General features: G+C 44.7%; 1 protein-coding gene across 2 annotated transcripts; it reads left to right on the forward strand.

Moving 5' to 3' along the window:
- The first annotated feature begins 1,280 nt into the window (after window positions 1-1,280).
- pkn2a (protein kinase N2a) lies at window positions 1,281-21,048 on the forward strand. 2 transcript variants are annotated; one of them, XM_079173588.1, is made up of 23 exons: window positions 1,281-1,516; window positions 6,741-6,905; window positions 7,153-7,288; window positions 11,179-11,333; window positions 13,563-13,692; window positions 13,828-13,973; window positions 14,208-14,421; window positions 14,789-14,974; window positions 15,131-15,240; window positions 15,394-15,537; window positions 15,683-15,758; window positions 16,037-16,193; window positions 16,269-16,395; window positions 16,910-17,046; window positions 17,330-17,405; window positions 17,634-17,725; window positions 17,836-18,012; window positions 18,095-18,157; window positions 18,244-18,320; window positions 18,525-18,667; window positions 18,779-18,886; window positions 19,013-19,093; window positions 19,190-21,048. In XM_079173588.1, exons 1-23 carry the CDS (start codon window positions 1,496-1,498, stop codon window positions 19,391-19,393), a joined length of 2,925 nt encoding a protein of 974 aa, XP_079029714.1. In that variant the 5' UTR covers window positions 1,281-1,495; the 3' UTR covers window positions 19,394-21,048. The 2 variants fall into 2 exon arrangements, with proteins under 2 accessions (XP_079029714.1, XP_079029715.1); XM_079173589.1 differs by having other exon boundaries at window positions 16,269-16,389.
- The last annotated feature ends 8 nt before the right edge of the window (window positions 21,049-21,056 follow it).

Raw genomic sequence — 21,056 nt, forward strand, 5'->3', positions numbered from 1 at the left:
TCTGCCCAACAAGGCCTCTGCCATTTTTTATTAAGTGGACAATGCGCAGTTAATGAGTGAAGAGCCGGCATTGTTGTCCCCGCCAATAAATATTTGAGACACCAGCCCATAACACAGAGAGTGCCCAGTCTCTGAGACATATGGGCTGTGATGACTGTGTCCCTGAGGGTTATGTGACGCAGCAGTACGTCTTCTCACTGAGGTGTGACATGTCATGCTCCGGCCCCGGTGGAGAAGAGTTCAGCGTTTGTCCTGTGGATTTTTTTTTTTTCATAGGATCATTTCATTCTCATCTATCTGGCTCGGCGGCTCAAAAGCAAACTGTGACTCTTGCAGTATTTCATATAGCAGCTTCTGTTTGCACTGCAGCTCTGGTTGTTATAGCAAGTTTGTACAGCATCTGCATGATCCTTTTGATTTTAATTATCAATATTAAATGGGTGCAGTCTTCTGCAGCTTACTCAAGCTGAATATTTTGAGGCACCTATACTTTATTTGAGTGCAGCACTTCTATTTTATGGCACTTTATACTTCTACTTCAATACATTTCAGAGGGAAATATTATACTTATTTTACCCCATTACAGATATCACGCAGTTATCATTAGTTGTTACTTTGCAAAATTAAGATTTTACATATTCATGAAATAGGATGCATTGCCATAGAATAGACAGTTAACAGTTGAAGTTATCGCCAACTATAATGATACTGCCTAAATGTTAATGTTTAAAAGAAAATATTAATATAATAATATAGCATTTTGGAAATACTTTTATGTAGGCTACTCATATTGAGTGACCAAAGACGATCAGCATGAGGTACTTTTACTTTTGATACTGTTCTTATTATAGCACTTTCACTAATAATTAAGCATTTTTCAGTGATGTTCTCACTAGGCGTACTTTGTCCACCACTAATGAAATAAAACATCTAAGAAGTTAGGATTCTCCATCTTTAGTGAAGGATGTTCATTGTCTGCACATTTATTTTACCATATTTTAGCCTTAATTTGAATCCCCCTGACGCGAGACACTTGTTGTTGTTGTTGTTTTTCTCTCTCTATTTGACCCCAGGATGATTTCAGGTTATTAGCATGAAGTGAGGCCAGGCTACATAAAGTTTTGAATCACGTGTGAGCTAACTGTCCCGGGCTGAGGGCAGCCCAACAGCAGCACTACAGCTCCTCTGGGCGGACGCTTCCACTCTAACCACCGCCTCTTTCTCCAACTGCACTGGGACAGATTTATGCCTCAGCTTTTTTTATTTATGAACACCAGTCCACCCTCCAGGACCCTTCTAGGACGGTGCGACCGCGTCAATGAAGTGTGAAGACGACATGGGAAGCCCCATGTACCCGAGATGACCGATGATTTGGTCCACATAATCACTTATTTGTTTTGTCGCCAGAGAGGGAAACTTAAAACAAGGCTTGTTTTTGGAGTTCCACCTCCCCTCCTCTCTCCCCGTAGGATTTGATTCAAAGGCGAAAACCAAGATGGCCGCCGATTCCGTGCAGGTAGGAAAAGTTGACAACTGTTGCGAAAAGTGCGCAAAGTTGCTCCAGAGGTTCAACCTTAAGTTAGTAAACAGCCTTATTTTGTCAAAGCTGAGTCGCTGTGAGTCGGTGGTGTTGTATTTATGTTATGGGCTTGTGCTAACGTTAGATCCCAAAGAGTTGTCTGGGAATTATCCATGGATTGAGGCCTGGGAAACAATTATCCAAAGTAATTTATCCTGAAATATTCCAAGTTTTTAAACTGGTAGATTTGGGCGGAAGCTGCTGTGTTAGTTCATGTAACGGCCGTTGACGTAAAACGTTATAACGTCAGTGTTGCTGTAGATCAAGTCAAATAATGGTAGTTGAACGTTAACGTTACAGCTAACGTTAAGTTAACCTGCGTTACTTTAAAACATAAATAAACAGTGTCCTCTGTGTGTTGATGTTAGTTACCGATAACGTAATATTTTTCATTTTTTAATATGTTCATGCGCAATATGAATACAGTTAAAATCGTTAAATAGTTTTTTTTTATAAAGGGCTGGTTTGTTTGACTTTAAGTTGCAGACCGGATGAACTTACTACATTAGCATCAGCGATGTAAAAGAAGTCAGAAAGTCACTACTCTAACATGCAAAAGTTCATTTTTCTATTTTAAATAAGGACCAAAGTGCAACCCGGCATTACAGTCGAGTTCCATAATTCCCCACGAACAAGTCGTGACTCACTGATTAATGTGGTTTCACTTGCGTGACGTCAGACCTGAAGTAAGTCTTTCTGACAAAAACATTGTCTAAAGACCTACAACTCATCCACAACTTTCCCTAATCCCTGTTGAAGTGCAGTCTAGCGTTAGCATTTAGCAATATCTTCCCCAAACTGTACTCATGTCAGTCTGAGAACTCGCACACTATTTATTCATCTTTACAGGGAGAGAGACAGCAGATAAGGAAGCTAAGACCAGTGAGAAGCATTAATCCAAATGTGTTTTTATTCATTTGATCCTCGCTGCTGTTGTAGATTGAGGCAACAGGTGGGGATGACCTGTCCTGTTGTCATGTAGGCGGTGCCTTCACTGAACCAGTTTAATATTAAAATGTCTATTTTATACGGTGGGTGTATTGTATTTTTAATAGTCAGAGTCTGATAACCATAAGCTGATGCTGTCCTCTTGAGTATGAGGACAGACGTGGATAAAGAGGTCCTTTATTTGGGATCTCATCATAGTATTGGTTTATAATTAAGCCAGACTAGGTGATGTAAAGTGTTACATACTATTTTACCATCAGAGCTGGCCGATGGTGATTAATCACATTATATATTGCAAACACACGAGTATGATTTAGAGTCGATAAATCAAAAGGTTTGTGGTCACCTGCCACAAAAGCGTCTTTACTCAGATGTACGAGTGGACTGCTCCATATTATTTCTAAGAAAACGTTGTCTTAACGGTTCAACCACACTGACAATTTAAGAGGCAGAAAGAGACAAAAATCCCTCTGAGCAGCAGTCGAACGAGAATATAAGAAACCATCAGTCATTGGTAAAAGAAACTGGAAGCTTGGTTACAAAATGTGTGCAGAATTGAACAGGAGCAGTTCCCGTTTCAGTGTCTAGTGCACAATGATGCCTATAACGAGCTGAAATATGAACAGGTGTGTTGCGAAAGCAAAGCTGTTCTTAAAACTGCACAACAGAAATAGAAGGTGAGTGGAGGGTTAAACCAATTCAATGTTACTACTGAGTAGACTGCAGAAGGCCCAAAGAAAAACAGCCACCGAGAAATATTTAGAGCCCAACTGCAACAACTGTTGTGGTTCAATAATAATACAGAACAATAACACAAGCCCAGCCCTATGTTGTATTACTTAATGAGATTGTAGTGCATTTAGGATTTGAAGATTTGCCATGTGGAAGTCATTCTTTCTCTATTAGAATATATATATATATATATATATCTATGTTTAGCTGAGGTCGTAGAAGCCAGCTACGCTGGTGCTTCAGTGCAGTTCTTGCTCGTTGTCCTTTTGTGATATTTGTGTACACACAATAAATTTACTGTCTGTCCTTGACCTGAAGTGCAAGACATTACCTAAAAGTTTGACTTGACATGGGATATGTCTAAGGCTCGTGTGAAGGCTGCGTTTGTAGGATCCGTGTTTATTAGCCCGTGTTTCTATTTCTGGTGGCCGCAAAGCGCCAGGCTGTGGCCAATACTCTGCAGCCAGCTGTGGGGTGAGACAGCCGGGTGTCAGGTTGTAGGTTTGAGATATAGGCCTCAATCAGAAATGGCGAGGGCTTGGCTTTTTAAGCATGAGCCTGGATAGTGGCCTCAACCTTTTTTCCATTGTCCTATTGTCTGAATGGAGCTCTTGTTTTTGGACTTGGAGCTTTCGGGCTTAAAGAGCAAGTTAACCTGCTTACACTTGAGGCTCAGACCTAATGTTTTCTTTTACCTCACAGTTTCCCTTCATGTCTTGGGCACTAAAAGAGCTTTCCAACAAGTTCAAAAGTTGTATACTGCACTTCTTAGCTATAGCTTATTGTTTTTATTTTGTGGAGATGAAGAATCGCTTTTTTTAGTCGCCTAAAAAAATGAAGCATTTCATTTTTGTACTATTAAACACAGCATGTAGTCTTTTCCTCTGTTGTGAGCCTTTAACAATCCACAGAGCAGCAAGCAGAGCCACACCGACGAGAACAAGTTCCCTCAATCCATCACAAAGTGTTTGCATTGTGCTGTGAGTGGAAACATTTGCTTACAATTCCTGCTTCACTCGTCTTTGACCCCTAATAAGTCTGGAGTTCTCTGCGTGGCGTCGCTCCCCTTGACAGGGTAATGCGTTCAAGCAGTAAGAAATGATAAGGGCCATACAGGTAAACGAGCAACTCAAGGAAGTCCAGCAGTTATAGAGCAACGAGAGGTGAAAGCAATCCTGCAAAATGAGCCCCCTGCTCTCCTCCTTCTGCTGCAGTTTCTGTGTTTGATCTCAAATTAAAACGCAGACCCGTGTGGGTCTACTGGCTGATTTATTTCCACCTTATCTGATCGGCCTTTCGTGGATTTCCTTGCATTGTTGCGCAGTAAAATAGGCTCTTTAGGGTGTCCTCATGCTGTCCCCGTACCGCATTGGGCAAACACAGCTACAGTGCAAACAAGTTTAGCAGGGCAGAGAGCTGAAGAAGAGAGCCGCCCCCCCCCCCCCCCACACACACACACACACACACACACACACACACACACACACACACACACACACACACACACACACACACACACACTGTTCTTCCACTTCCAGGAGTTGTGACCTCCATTTTACCTGTGAGTCATCAGGCAGCCTCAAGTCCAGGATATGTGCGATATATAGTTTCCTCTGAAGGGAGCAACCTATAGAGGAGAGAGAGTGAGTGTGTGTGTGTGTGTGGAAATCCCATATTTTACCAGTCATGATTTATTCCTACATCAAATCTTCACCCCAGGTAGCTGTTTAGCCGAGGCACCCGGATCCTGACGCAACTTGTCTAATGATGATCAATTGAGTCAGTAGATGACGGCCTGAATGATGGCCGCCAATAACATAATATATAATATGGCCATTTGAACCTTTCTTACAGTTGTGGGGGTGTTGTCGTTTCACAGCTCCTCCTCCTCCACCTCCACACAAGTTGCTTTCCGGTGGGGGGGGGGGCCAGTGTTGTGTTTTTAACTTGGGTTAATTTTAGACACAGTCCTCTCCCTGGAGTGAGATTAGGTCCCATTCTGGGCTGCTCTGACCTCACAGAGTTAGAAGCTAAGAGGGATTTGGCTGTCGCCGCTCAGACGGTTTATCTTCCTTGTTGATGTCACTGGTCTGTGTGAGACAGAGAGAGCAGAAGAACATCAGATAGCAGCGGAGTGAACGAGTGTGGCTTTGGGACCGAGCCTCGGCCAGGTATCGTGTGGCCCAACCTTTTGTGGAGGAAGATATCGTTTCACCGAACAGAACTTCGGCGGAGTTCACGTCATGATAGTTAGCGCTGGTCAGCAGAACATGCGAGGACGGGTTGGTTCATTTGATCTCGAGATGGAGTTGGCTGAAACCGATGACGTTCAGGTAACTTAAACCTGGATGTTATGTCTCGTTGCATTGGTCCATCTTTCTTTTTTTTTACCATCCTCGCATCAGGCAACTGTGCTTTTTAACAGTAGCCCACTAAATTGAAGCTAATTGAGTCTAAATATTTAAATGTAGGTGTGACCGCTTTAGAGGGATCACCTTGTTGTTGTGCCTGTTGAGTCTGTGGTTTGTTGGAGTGACCGCGCTTTACACCGATGATTGTACCAAAACATCGAAGGTCACAGATGTTGAATAACATCAGTAATTGAGCAATTTTTGGTACGGTACCACAGTGAGGGCAGGCTTTATGTTTAGGTTTGTAATTTGGTTTGAGCTTTGATGACTCATCGTTTTCAAATGTTGTGGTCTTTTATAGTAGGAACCATGTAATTCAATTAAAAGGTTTTATTACCCAACAACATATCTTCGAACCAGAGAACTTTGACGAGTTGTGTTATGAAACCGATTTTTTTCCTCAGTCTTCATCTCAACTAGTGGATCATAACGAGAGCACCACTGTATTCATGATAACCTTTTTTAGAGCTGAAGCCATTCAGGAAGGGACCTCTAATCCCTCTTTAGTGAAGGTGGAGGCTTTAAGGATGCAAGTAAATGGTGACTGACGGCAGCAGTGAAAACACTGTGTGCAGAGGTGAGCTCAAGTTCACACCACCGCGCCGGGCTGACCTCACAATACTCCGGCCCACAACATATCGCCAGTGCATTGAAGTTGTTATAGCTTCATTCATTTGAAATATGTTCCTTGTACAACTAATGTTTCACGAATATGTTGGTGGTTATTATGAGAAAGTGTCTCTGGAGCTCCTCCTCTGTTTTTATCGCTTCCTTACTGCTGTGAGCTGGCACTCATGACAAAACGGAAATGCATTTTTTTTTTTTGTGGGTTAATAGCCTCAGCTGTTTTGTGCTTACATCGATAAATCCTGTTGGTTAGTTGCCGCTCAAGTAATGTCGGTCTACTTCTTGTTGACTGAGTCACTGAACTCTGCATGTCCTCTCCTCCTCTTTCTCCATTATCCCTTCTCTTCCTCCCTTGCTGACCTCCTCTTAAATACATTCCACATCTTCCTCTCGTCTCCTCTTTTTTTTCCTCCTCCTCCTCCTCCTCTGTTGTCCTCCTTCAGGGGGATGCAAGGGGCCAGCTGGTGGCGGAGCGACTGGGTCTGGGACACAACCTGGAGCTGTCCGACACCATGGTTCAACAGAAGCTGGACGAGATCAAGGAGCAGATCCGACGCGAGATCCGCAAGGAGCTGAAGATCAAAGAAGGTGCCGAGAACCTCCGAAAGGTAAAATCACTGAATGTGTTGCGGAGAGTCTTTCTCTCAAAGCTGTGTGATGACATTTACTTCCATAGAAGTTGGGTAACTCATAAGAGACGGATCAAAGTTCACAATCTAAGACGTTTTACAACCGTTTTCACCGGCTGAAAAATCCCATCACGAGTAAACTGACATTCTTAATGAAGAGTCCCTTTTTTTAAATCTTTGCCATTTGATAAATTGTCCCATTTTCTCCACTCTCCTCTCCTCTCAGGTCACCACAGACAAGAAGAGCCTGGCTTATGTTGACAACATGCTGAAAAAATCTAACAAGAAGGTTGAGGAGCTTCACCAGGAGCTGCAAGAGCTCAACGCCCACATCGTGGTCAAAGACCCTGAAGAACTGCTAGGTAACAACCCAAACATGACAGCAAAGTAGCCCCGGAGGATGTAATAAATGATAATAAATAATAATTATTAATCTTATCTGTGTCATGTCACAAAGCAGCAACTTCCCTTCCAAATATCTCTTCATCGTTCTCTCCCAGATACTGTTTTTTTTGTAACTGCAAAGCACCGCTGAGTAAATAACGTTTGGCAGTGTCGTGTCAGAACAACACCTATATGAACACACACACAGGAGATCATTGAGTGGTTGGAGGTGACTCACTCTCCAGCGGCTGACATTGTTGCATTCCACATTCCACCGACGGTTACAATGAGCTGCCGATTGTTCCCCGCCGAGGCCGTTGAAAGCCTGCTCCTGTGCGTCTGTCGACAACAATGACACTTGTGGCGAGTCACTCGCGGCACAATATAGTTCTGTTACATTAGTTGCCTTATGCAGCATTCGTTGGTGGCGAGTGTCTGCGGTGTGGATTCAGGATTAGAAGGAATGCTATTTGTCTAGTTGTTAGCATCACCCCCCCCCCCCCCCCCCGGTTCAGTTGACATTAGGAAGTAGATGATGAGGAGGGGGGAGGGAAGGGAGGTCTTCTTGGTAAGTGGTTATCTTTAAGTGGGAACAAATTTAGCCCGACTCGCTGACTCTCAATCTGATGAACGAGGGCTTTCTTTTTAAGTGACGCGACGCCAGCGGAATGTCGCTGGCCATCGCAAAATGATGGAGAGGGGCCGAGGGCCGCTGGGCTCCGCGGTCACGAGACAACTTGTTGAAATTGCTCTCGAATCCGCAAGGGACGGCACTTGTCTCCTCAATTAGTAGGAAGGAGTTGCTCTGCCTCTGCTGCGAGCAGCCAGAATGTGTTTTTGTTCCAGGAGAACGTTGAGGGGGGCTCTGGTTATTCTCCGCCACTCAGCTGAGGCCAGAAATGGACCGACTCGCACTCGTGTGCTGTCTGGGAGCAGCGGCGGCTCTGACGCCGGGGTCACCAGTCGGGTCACCAGTCAGCTCCCTCTGTCACATATGAGCTCACTCATCAAGACACTTGCCCCGAGAGCAGCAGTTTACTCCCTGATTGTGGATCAGATATTGGGCAATACTGACTCGAAAAGCTTGATCGGGTATCGTGACAATAGAGGCTGATCTATTCAATTCAGTTCTATGATTTATATGCGTTACACATTATTGACCGGAGTTTCTATTCAAGTTTTTGATGGTTAATACCAATTCAGTAAATTTATATTTAAGAATTTCTTTCTTACATTTTCAATGTTTACGTCAAGCCTGCTGTTGCCTCACTCATAGGAGGAAGATCTCTTCCACACAGTGAGGCACACAGCTTAACATTCTAACAATGGTATTGGATCGGTACTCGGCGTCGGCCGATACCCTAACCCCAGGTATCGGTGTCGGATCGGGGCATCCCTGTCCCTGAATACAAGTCCAGTCTGTTCTCCTTCCAGTTATCGTATCACATCTCAAATCACAAAACACCCACGCCCGTTTTAGTTCTCCAGCTCTCCAAACCATGATGTAATTGTTACCAGAGTATTGTTGGCATGTTCCTCATTGCCTTCTCATCAGATACAGATGGGGTTAGTCTGAGGGAGGGTTCCCCCTGTCAGCTGTCCAGCAGTGACATCAGCCCTGCAGCTATTCAGTAGCTCAGTATCTTGTCCTCTGGCCTCAGCGTGGGCTGAACTGCTGAGAAAGAGGGGCGGGGGGAGCAGGGGATGGGGGGGGGAGGGGAGGGGGGTCCTTGAATTCTTGGCTCTGCAGGACCTTGACCAAACCACACCCCCTTCACGCAGAGAGGAAAGCCCCGACCGTAGACGGGGATGACACGCGCTGCTGCACTTCCACACGTGTGTTTCTCGGCGGGCCTTTTGTCTTTTTCACAAACGACTCGCTCACAGTGGTATAAATGTAATCGCTGTGACGCTTCAGACTCTTGACTTGTGAAATGTGGATCCTGCGAACGCTGAAGTTAGTTTTGCCCCAAGTCCCTGTTAAATTCTGACCTTGCTCCACAGGCTTTTCTACACATGTGTGGTTTGGATGATAATCTACAAGTGCCCACTCTGTTTTCCCGTCTAGCCCTGCCTCCCTCAGTGTGTGTGTGTACACGTGTGTGTACGCGTGTGTGTGTGTGTGTGTGTGTGTGTGTGTAGATATACAAGAGGGGTTGCCCCGGGAAGGCTAACATCCTCCTGCACCGAAACCTCAGCAGTGATGTCTTCTCGGCTCATTAAGGGTCATTAGATGAATCATTTCGGCGTTCAGTTCAAAGAGTCACATGCTTCCTTTTTGCCCATGTCCCGCAGGTGTTCAAAGGAATCCTTAGACACCGTTTTGATGAAGCATTCACGATTAATGAATCACAGGCCCGCCTGCTGGTTATTATTATCTGTGTTTGGCAGCGTCTTCCAGAATAAATGATTTTCCTCACCGCTGTTATTTTAGTTAACGCTGTTCAGGCTCAATTAGATGAACTCACGACTCCTTCAGGGAAGTCTGCTTGAAGTCTTTATGTCATGTGGCTTGCTTTTTTTTTTTTTGTCTCAGTGGACTTTAAAAATCAAAAAGAAGAGAATTGAGCTGAATAACTTTCAGTTGTGTACATAGTGGACCTACTATTTAGTCCTGGTGTATAAAATGGCATGGCGTGTGTTCTGGAGGTGGCGTGTGCTCTTTGGGTCCTTTTCTGAGAGCGGTTGCTTCATGACGCCATAAAGACTGAAACTGAACTTGCAAGTCAAGTCAGGAGAAGTCAGGCAGGTTTTCTTGCCCACCTCACCCGTGTGTGTGTGTGTGTGTGTGTGTGTGTGTGTGTGTGTGTGTGTGTGTGTGTGTGTGTGTGTGTGTGTGTGTGTGTGTGTGTGTGTGTGTGTGTGTGTGTGTGTGTGTGTGTGTGTGTGTGTGTGTGTGTGTGAGAAAATGTTTTCGCTCTGTGCTGCAGTGATCAGCCTGGGGAGGGGTTTTCTTGACACCTTTTCGAGTCCCAACACGACCAAAAAAAAAACTACGAAACCGTGAGCTCGTCGGCCACAACTGTGGTCCAGCTCCGGGGATAGAAGAAGAAACTTCTTTTTGTTTTCACTTTGTGTGTCTAACGAGCACCGTGTTGTTAGAGCCAAAATGCAATGGAAAAAGCAACGATTGATATTGGGTTATTGCGTATTTGAATATGTCATTGTCATCAGTGATTGCGCCACATTAGCATATGAAGTAATGTAGTATTGGTAGTAGTCTGCAAGTTCACGCTTGTTTAGTTTTTTTTTTTCAGTTGCTCAGAATAGAGATGACTGCGGGGTTTCCCTCTGCTGTTTGACAGATTTCAGGAGCGGGACAATGACATGACAGAAAATTCATTTGAATTAGCAGCGATTGCCTTTTTTGAATAATAGTTCCTGAAAATCAAAGGATCATAACAAATTAAACCGAATATTTGTGTGCGCTGGGTTTACTTTTATTGTGTAATCACAATCAATCAAATAGAGCAAAAAAAGACACATCCAGTCTCACTCTGACACCGTTTAATAAACAGAAATTCTACTTTATGTCAGACTCCTGATCCAAATCCTAACGTTATTGGCTTGTGTAGTTATTTTTTGTGTTGAGAGAGTCAACTGGAGTATTTTGTGAACAAACCTTATTAAATAATAAACAGTAGATACATTATGTGACTACTGAAGTCGCTTCCTGTTGTTTTGCTGTAAGCAAAGTTAATGCTGCAGGACTTTTGAACTTCAAAATGGCAGCCGATAAATAGCACACGCATGCTAAGACACTATTTACAGTAAGTGTATGTTTGTGACAAACTCCGTTGGCACACAGAGTGATGTATCTGAGCCATGACGTTAACACCTGTACTTTTTTTTCTTTGCCTTTCCCTAGAATGCCCTTTGACCCCAGATACGCCCAACAGTGAGGCGAGGATGCACACCAGCAGCAGCCGCCTGGCCGCCCTGAAGAGACAGAACGACATAGAGCTCAAAGTCAAACAGGGAGCAGAGAACATGATTCTCATGTACTCCAACGGGCCCTCCAAGGTAAGACTCACCGTAAAGCAGACTCACCGTTTGTGCTGTGTGTTGAGGATGATCACATCTCAGTCAAGCTGGGTCTTACCTCTGTAGTTAACGTATTGTGGCAGGAGCAACATTGTGACATCGCCACTGAAATAGAAATAGAAATAGAAACACGAGCAGTCAAGGGTTTTTTACAAACCCTAACGTTGGCCACACTTATTTAAGAGAGAAAATGAGCTAGAGGAGAGTCTGAAGTATGCTTTCCCTGTCCTCATCTCCTGACCTGTTTAGGTTTACATGCGACTCCTTGTGGGGGTCAGACCCCCATGTTGGGAGCCATTGTTTTAAATGAATAGATTTTGATAAGTGTTCCATTGTTCACTAGCTGCCTGAGTGTGTCTCTTGCCCCGTTTGACCTCATTGTAGTTGTATTGCTGTCTCAGCTATTGCTTTGGTGAGCACGTAATCATAACTGATCGTGGCCAAAACTAGGAAAATACGACTTGAATTTGCATCATAAGGGATGTAAACAGCAGCAACATAAACAATTCTCTGGGCGGATAATATGGCCGACATTGAGGAAAACATTGTCCATCATCATGCTGTCATCCATCTTATTTGTTTCTGCGATTGTGCATCAGTCATCAGCAGTAGGCTGGGCGGTGGAGTAGCCTGAGGTCCCAGCTGGGTTAGCTTAGCTTCCATCTCGGCTCTCCTCCCCCGGGGGCAGTTCGGTCCGGCAGGTCTGGCTGGTTGGTCGGCCCGTGGGCGGTGATCGTCTCAAAGTCCGCTGCACTTTATCCAATCCCCACCCTTCCTTTTCAGATGTTGATGAATGCATTCTGTCATACGACATTAGTGATAAACACGAAAAACGGCAAAAATGTAGCAGAATTCTCCGGAGCTACATGCTCCCGGTAATGCTGGTAATCACAATGCTTGTTTATTTAGTCATTATAAGAGTCTTAGTATATTAAAGGCTCAATCCGGTCTGCAGGTGGTAGGATGATCCATGTTGGCTCTGCTTGTACAGCGTCGCTGTAGGGGAGGAGGAAACATGAGAAGGCGCTGACGCGTCCTGTGTGTCATATGCACCGCTGTTTGTTCACAAAGCTCTCCGTGGCTCCTCTAATGCGCAGAGTGAGGAGAACTATCATTCAGCCGGGAGGTTGTGTGTAGGTTACCACGACGGATAACAACAGCTGGAGCGCCGAGAGCCGCTCATCTCGGCTCCTGTGTCCGTCTCGGCAGTAATTGAAGCCACTTTGTAGTAGACGGTTTAGTGTAGGGTTTCAGTAGTGAGTCTCTACTTAGTGATGTAATGTAAAACAAGTGAGAATCCTTTTTAAAGGGATAGTTTGACACTTGTGGAAATACTTTAATTCTCAAATGTAACAAGATCCGCACCCCATGCTCTCATAACTGTCCTGTAATGGAAATGTGTGCGGATTCTAAATTAACAAGAACAATTTTGGAAAGACTCTTTAAAAACGTTATGTTTATAACTTGGGTTCGTGTCATATCTCATTTTAACCGGACATAAGTCCTTCAATTTGCTCAATAACACAAAGGTTGTCTGACTTTGTGTTCATGTGAGTATTGTTTGGAGAAGAGAGAGCGAGCCTGAGTGTATAACTGTCACATGATCCCCACTGTCTACAAGGAGCCTCTGTCTGACCGGGGGAGGTCGGTGTGTTTTGTAAGCGACCTCCCCCGGTCAGACAGACAGACGGACGGAGGCACCTTCCAGATGGAAATAGTCCTGTCCTGATGTCAGAGAGGAAATGCCTGCTGGACAGAGGTCTTTCCTGCGCGCGGCGGTGCCGCCATCAACAACCAGGATTTAAACTTCAGAGGAATTTGGGGTGGAGTTTGCTTACACCACTGTGTGTGTGTTTGTGTGAGTGTGTTTGTGTGTGTAATGGCACATATGACACAAAATGAGATCCCACTTTCTTTTTTTGATGATTAAGATTTTCCATGTGGTCACTCGTTCTTTTGGCTCCAATTAAGGGCGTGAACTGGCGTCCTGGCTGTTTGTGTTACATGCTCACAACATCAAAACACAATAAGTGGTGAGGGATGGTGTGCTGTGAGGGTCCTCTGTAAAGTCCTGACATCCAGTTATTTTATGGAAGACAAAACATTACAATCTTTGATTCAAGCATTAATGTATAACAACATGTGTTGTTATTATCGTGTGATATTCCCCCACCAGCAAACAGTTTAAATTCAGTTTTCTTTTCTTAGGATCGTAAGTTGCTAGCGACCGCCCAGCAGATGCTCCAGGACAGCAAGACGAAGATAGAGTTCATCCGGATGCAGATCCTCAAGTCCAGCCAGGCCAGCGAGCTGAGCTTCGACAACAACGACGTGATGGGTGAGCCTTGGATCCCTTTTTTTAGAATTGGCCTGCGTGACTTTTGAGGACAAAACGCCCCCCCGTGAGTGCACACAGGGTCTTCTGAACAAGTACGTCTAAATGAAACAAATCATTTCCTTCCTCGTCCTCCAGACAAGCCCATCATCAGCCCGCTGGACCTTCGGGTGGAGGAGCTGTGTCACCACGCCAAGATAGAGTCCGCCGTGGCAGAGGGAGCCAAGAACGTCATGAAACTCCTGGGCTCGGGAAAAGTCACGGAGAAGAAAGCACATTCAGAGGTAGGTGTTTGTGTTTAGCATGTATTTGAGTTTATGTCCATTTAAAACGAGGAGGAAGAGGATTCCCATCACTTTAGACCGGCAGAACACTTTCATGGCCTTTCAATGAAACTGATCCGCTCTATTAAAGTAGAATGGACCTTATAATGGATGTTTCTATCCTTCTCTTTTTTCCATTCCTCCCACCCTCCTTTGCTTTCCTTTTGTACTTCCTTCCCTCCTTCCTCTCTCCAGGCCCAGGCTCGTTTTAATGAGTCCAGTCAAAAGCTCGACCTCCTGCGGTATTCCTTGGAGCAACGCCTCAACGAGTTGCCTAAAAACCACCCTCGCAGCAGCAGCATCGTGGAGGAGCTGTCCCTGCTGTCCTCACCGGTCCTCAGCCCCAGATCCAGCCTCATCTCCTCGCAGAACCAGTACAGCACCGTGACCAAGCCCGCTGCACTCACAGGTAACTGCACCAGAGACGCAATGATGGTTATTGGTAGCACGTCGATCATTTGAGGTAATGTGCACTTTTTGATATACCAGCATCATCCTATTCTTCTTAACCACCAAACAATACCAAATGTTTAAGTGTGGGGTATTGGAACTTGGCATGTGTATTAGTTTTGGTCAATATTTATTCTTGCATAATTATTTCGGGGGCTTCTGTTTGACACCACTTGTTAGTTATCAACCAGTTAGTAGCTTTACAGAGACACAGCTCACTTCTCATCACTACGTCTTTTGTTATTATTGCCCAAAGAACAAACCTTCACTGTGAACAAGACAGATTGTGTGCTACAGGTATGTGTGTCTTCCCACCTGACTTCCAGGCACGTTAGACGTCAGGCTCATGGGCTGCCAGGACCTTCTGGAAAACGTCCCCGGTCGTTCCAAAGCTGCGTCTGTCCCGCTGCCCGGCTGGAGCCCCAGCGAGACGCGCTCGTCCTTCATCAGCCGAGCGAACCGAAACCGCGGCGTGAGCTCACGGAACCTGACGAAGAGCGAGGAGCTCTCCAGTGAGTAGACCTCGGACACTGTCTGCAAGATAAGAAGATTGAGAAGTAGTTCTGAGAAACGGCCTCGTCTGTAGTACCAACTGAGTTGCAGTCACGCTCAGGGCATTGTTAATACATCAGTACTTAATGAATAACGTGTGTAAATGTTTTCCTCAGATGAGATCAGCGCAGTATTGAAGCTGGACAACACGGTAGTCGGCCAAACAAGCTGGAGGTCGGTCAGTAACCAGGCCTGGGACCAGAAGTTTACATTGGAGCTGGACCGGGTAACACGCACACATTTCTGCCCTTGACCCTCGTCTGTGTTGTTGACTGTGACCAAACACAGTGTTGTGTTTGAGCAACACATTCAGTGTGTGTCACATCGGTTTCATGTGTGTGTGTGTGTGTGTGTGTGTGTGTGTGGCTCTGTCCTGTAGTCTCGTGAGCTGGAGATCTCGGTGTACTGGCGTGACTGGCGTTCGCTCTGCGCTGTCAAGTTCCTGCGACTGGAGGACTTCCTGGACAACCAGCGTCATGGGATGTGTCTGTACCTGGAGCCACAGGGGATGCTGTTTGCTGAGGTGCTCACAAACTCACATACACACCGACTATTATATATACATAAATATATATGTGTGTGTGTCTATAATGGAAGTGTTTCCCTACTGCCCATGCAGTTGTACCAGCTTTCTGTGTTGTCTCTAAATTTTAAATTCTCCTGTACAGGTGACATTTTTCAATCCTGTCATTGAGAGACGACCAAAGTTGCAAAGACAAAAGAAGATTTTCTCGAAGCAGCAAGGTGAGTCATCGTTCAACATGACCTCACACTTATTCTCAGACACAGAAAAACCTACATTTGTTAAAACATGCTTGGGACGCTGTACCTTATGACGTTGATATTATGGTTCCTGGATTTACTAAATACAGTATTCATCTTTCATGAATTTCCATTGAAAAAGGAGACATTACTTTGTAATATTGACATGTGTTCCTTGTTGTTCTCCATCCGTTCCTCACAGTTCTTTACAAACGTCATCCCCTCTTTGCTCTTTGTCTCATTTTCCTCTTCGTTATCAGGTAAAACCTTCCTGCGAGCCCCTCAGATGAACATCAACATCGCCACCTGGGGCCGCCTGGTGAGAAGAGCCATACCGACCGTCAGCACCAACTCCTTCAGCCCGCAGGCGGCTGAGACTGGGACCAGCAGCCTGCCCGGTTCACCCACACCCTGCAGGTACTAACGCACACATACTCGTACATACACATCTACGGCTGTTCAGAACTAATCAACAAGTCTGCCGACTCACAGTGACCCGCTGGTGACCAAGCTGGACTTTGACAAAGAGCCCACCCCAGGACCCAAACACTACCCAGCACCCGACGACAACCGAGACCCGCTGGTGCAGGACAAGATGCCCGACAAAGAGGAGGTACAGGTACAGTGATCTAGGAAGTACTGGTATTGTTGACTGATGTGAGATTCACGAAGTCAGTTCATGTTGGGGTGAGCTAAACAAAACGATACACCGTTTTTGACCGCTGTCTTCTCGTAAAATGCTCTGGTAGCCACATGGATATATAAACCTTAAGACCTTTCTTATTTACTGGCTCATGTTCCCCTCAGTATGTGTGTCACCTCTGATCATCATCCACAACCAAAGAAGCACTTAGTGGAGTAATAGTCACAGGATGTGTAAGACTAAACTATATCGTTTTATGGATAGTTCATTTCATTTAACAACAAAATGTTCTCCATTATTTATGTGTCCCTGCAGATGAATGGAGTCCTGCATATCTTAGTATATAGTGATTGTCAAAGCACATTCGTGATCATTAATATGAAGACACAACAGATGCAACTATAATTTTCCAGTCATAAATAATTCTCCATCTTTTCTAGTTGACCAAAACCTTGCGTTTCTTCACTGTTCTATCCTTCCCTCTCTGCAGGATGCACTCGCCTCATTTGACTTCTTGAACAAGAGGAACAGCATGGCGGTGAAGCCGGACCTGGACGGCTCGGTGGAGCAGGAGATGCAGCATCCGGACCTGGAGCTCATTGCCATCCAGAAAGACTCTGAGATAAGGTAAGGAGAGCCGTGTGCTCGTCTTGTCCGCGGTCCTATTTTTTCAAAGCTTCAAGTACATTTCAAATGAAGAGAAGAATATCTTGATATGTTATTTGAGCAGGGTGTGTCACCGTTATTGCGTTTGTGGTTTCACTCTTTGACACCATCTGCTCAGTCCTGATGTTCTGACTGGGCTGAAATGGTAACGTGGGTGTTGACACTGCCCCCTGGCTTTGAGTTTAACCGTCATCGCAACATTCATTCACAATGGAAACTAATGGAAACACTGATTCCTTTCCAGGGAAGAAGATCAGTTCCACTTCAGTCTCAAAGACTTCAAATGTGTGGCGGTCCTCGGACGTGGTCACTTTGGAAAGGTACGTTTTATTTGATCCGCCTACAGAAGGCTGCAACTTTTGATCATCAATTACTCTGTCTCTTATTTTCCCTGCTTGATCGTATTGTCTAAAAAGTTTCCTAGAGTTGAAGATGACATCTTTTAAATTGCTTGTCATTTATTACGTTTATTTCTCAAATGTGAAAATGAAAAGCACCAAATCCTCACGTTTCAGCAGCTGTAACTTTCCTCTGCCTCCCCTCCTCAGGTGTTGTTAGCCGAATACAAAAGCACAGGTGAGATGTTTGCTATCAAAGCGCTGAAGAAAGGAGACATTGTGGCTCGCGATGAGGTGGACAGGTAAATGCTTTAAAAGTTCTCCTCAGCCAAATACACTGCAAGGCTGCACGTGGAAGCGCTGCTGTAACTCACACGGCCTCCTCTTCCTCCTCTTCTCCTCTCTTCGCCAGTCTGATGTGCGAGAAGAGGATTTTCGAAGCGGTCAACAGCGTCCGCCACCCGTTCCTGGTCAACCTGTTTGCGTGTTTCCAGACGCAGGAGCACGTTTGTTTTGTCATGGAGTACGCAGCGGGAGGCGACCTGATGATGCACATCCACGCTGATGTTTTCTCCGAGCCCCGGGCCATGTGAGTGTCTCAACGTCTCGATAGGAATTCTCAGTGTGTAATACTCGTAATCTAATATCGTGGCTGTTTTGTCCCCGCGCAGATTTTATGCAGCCTGCGTCGTATTGGGATTACAGTTCTTACATGACCATAAGATTGTGTACAGGTAAGCAGTTTGAGTGAAGTCATTCCACTTAGTCGCACATCTGTCGGGAGCATGAAGTCCTCAAGCATCTTTTTTTTAATTTGCAGAGATTTGAAGCTGGATAACCTGCTCCTGGACACAGAGGGCTATGTAAAGATTGCTGACTTTGGGCTTTGCAAAGAAGGTAAAATGGAGAACCACATTATACTGAAGGCCTTTTAGAGAACATTGCAATAGAATCTCCTGACCAATATCGTGCAGCTTCAAAATTCAAACCACCGCGCTGAATATTCTCAACATATCGGTTATGGGTGTTCCCAAACGAGAGAGGAAGTGACCGTTCTAAGGACGTTGTTTTGTTATTAAACGGCGTCTGTGCTGCTTTCAGGAATGGGTTTCCAGGACCGCACCAGCACGTTTTGTGGCACGCCGGAGTTCCTAGCTCCTGAGGTTTTGACTGAAACGTCGTACACTCGCGCTGTGGATTGGTGGGGGCTGGGCGTCCTCATCTTTGAGATGCTGGTTGGGGAGGTGAGTGCTGTAACAAACGTTCAGTAACCTTGTGTCGTTGCGTTCCGTGATTCATGCTGAATGTCAGGGAATCGCGTCTTCCTATTTTTCATTTTGTCTTTTTTTTTTCAGTCGCCCTTCCCCGGTGACGATGAGGAGGAGGTGTTTGACAGCATCGTCAACGATGAAGTCCGCTACCCACGATTCCTCTCGACCGAGGCCATCTCCATCATGAGGAGGGTGTGTAGTGATGCTCTGAGAAGGAAGGAGTCGGTCTTATGCGATCGAATGAGTGTGTGTGTGTGTGTGTCCCTGGCAGTGTGTCAGTTTAATATTCACTCTATATCTGCTTCTCCTTGTGCTCAGCTTTTGAGAAGGAATCCAGAAAGACGACTGGGAGCAGGAGATAAAGACGCAGAGGAGGTTAAGAAACATCTATTCTTCAGGGTAAGAAACGAAAACACCATTTTCACGATCCATTAAGTAATGAACAAAAAAAAATAAAACCCCTCTTTTAACGTGACCCTCTGTGTTTCTTGGCAGAACATGGATTGGAACGGACTATTGGCTAAGAAGGTGAAGCCGCCGTTCGTGCCGACTATTCACGACGCCAATGACGTCAGCAACTTCGACGATGAATTTACCTCAGAGGCTCCGATCTTAACCCCGCCCAGGGAACCCCGACCGCTGAACTCCGACGAGCAGAACATGTTCTCTGACTTTGATTACATCGCTGACTGGTGTTAGCTTCCCGTCTACACACACACTCACACTGTGAACCAACCAACACAGCAATGACTGTAGCTCACATCATTTTATTAAAAACTTTCCTCATCCTTGGCCAAGATGTTGAGGAGGGAGCATCGAGCGCGGCGGCTCCCCCGAAGCCTTCCGGGCAAAACTTTGTGCCATTGAGAAGAAAAGTCCAGAAGCCTCCTGAGGACCCCCACTTATTTTTTAATCCACATGAAGAACTTTTTTTTTTTTTAAGAAAAAGAAAACAAATGAAACTGTTGTTGGAGAGTGAACGAGGAGGAATGCTTTGTCGTCGTGTCCATTGTCTGACCACTGAGAATGTTTTTCATATGAACTCTGAGAAGACGGCAACATCACAATCATGTTATTCAGTCTCACTGTCGTCGGTTGTTGTTTTTTTGATCTGTACAGATTATATTCAGTCGTATATATATTTTATTTTTGTGTGTTTTCCTTTCTTTATTTGCAAAGCCCTCGCCACAGTTTAAGGACATTTAATCTCACTGTACAGTTTGAAGTGCTCAAAGCATTCTCACTGAGCGGTCAACTACAGACATCTTGACTACTACGGCTGCTGCTTCTCGACTTGAAATCAAAGAAAGGGTCTTCACCCTACGCTCCTCTTTGTCCACAATCTGGTTTAACACTTTGTTTCTCACTTTGAAGACAAGAATCCACATAATAATCTTTTAAGTATAAAACGGTATTCCATCCAGTGTTAAATGAAATGAAACATTACTATTGTTGGAAATTAGATCATTTAAAAGGCCTGTTGGCCTGAAGAAATGCTAAATATTTAATATTCTCGTCTGTCTGATGCCCTCTAGTGGCTCTGTAGATATTCAGTTGACCTCAGTTCTGCCACTTCATATTGCCGTATCTTTTGGAGCAATAAAATCAAAGTTAATTGTTATTTTAGAGCTAAGTTTAGTTGGATTGTTTTCTAAGTGAACATCTGGTTGTGGTGAAGTGAACCTGAAAGCTTTTTTCTTGTTGCCTCAGTCAAAGTGAAAACAGTGTTTTGCAGTTAAAAGCTATCGAAGCCAAATTCCTCCTGTCCGTCTTGAAGCAGCAGACAAACCTTGTGGTAAAGAAAATATCTGATTGATGGACTGACAAGAAGCAAAGACGTGTTGTGCAGAAATCCATAAAGCGCTGAGCTGTTATTTGGGAACCTACGAAACTCAGCTATTCCAGGTTTCTGTCAAAATGTCATTTAAATGCTGCCCACGCTGTTCTGTGATCAGTTACATGTTTCAATCCGGCACAGAGGAACCAGCTGATGACGTGTTAACTTGCATGTTAAATATAAAGTGACTCAAATGTTGGAGAGCTGTTGATATGAATCACTACAGGGGAGGGCAGGGTATATTATATATACATACTGTATGTACACAAGCTGAAAGCACTAATTTTATCTAGTTTTAATTATCTACATTTGTTAATGATGAAAATAGATTGTACAAAGTTGTTTTTTTTATTCTTTGCTTGTGCATGTTGTTGCCAGAACAGAAGAAGACTTTATAGATGGTACACAAATACTCAAAGTCACAACTGTTGCAGATCACCGGTGTAAAAAAAACAAAAAGGCATTTCTGCAGTCGTCGTTGCCCATCATAAATGCACAAATTAAACATTTGTAATAGTGAGTTTG

This window comes from Pholis gunnellus (genome assembly GCF_910591455.1).
Source record: "Pholis gunnellus genome assembly, chromosome: 14".
NCBI classification, from domain to species: domain Eukaryota; kingdom Metazoa; phylum Chordata; class Actinopteri; order Perciformes; family Pholidae; genus Pholis; species Pholis gunnellus.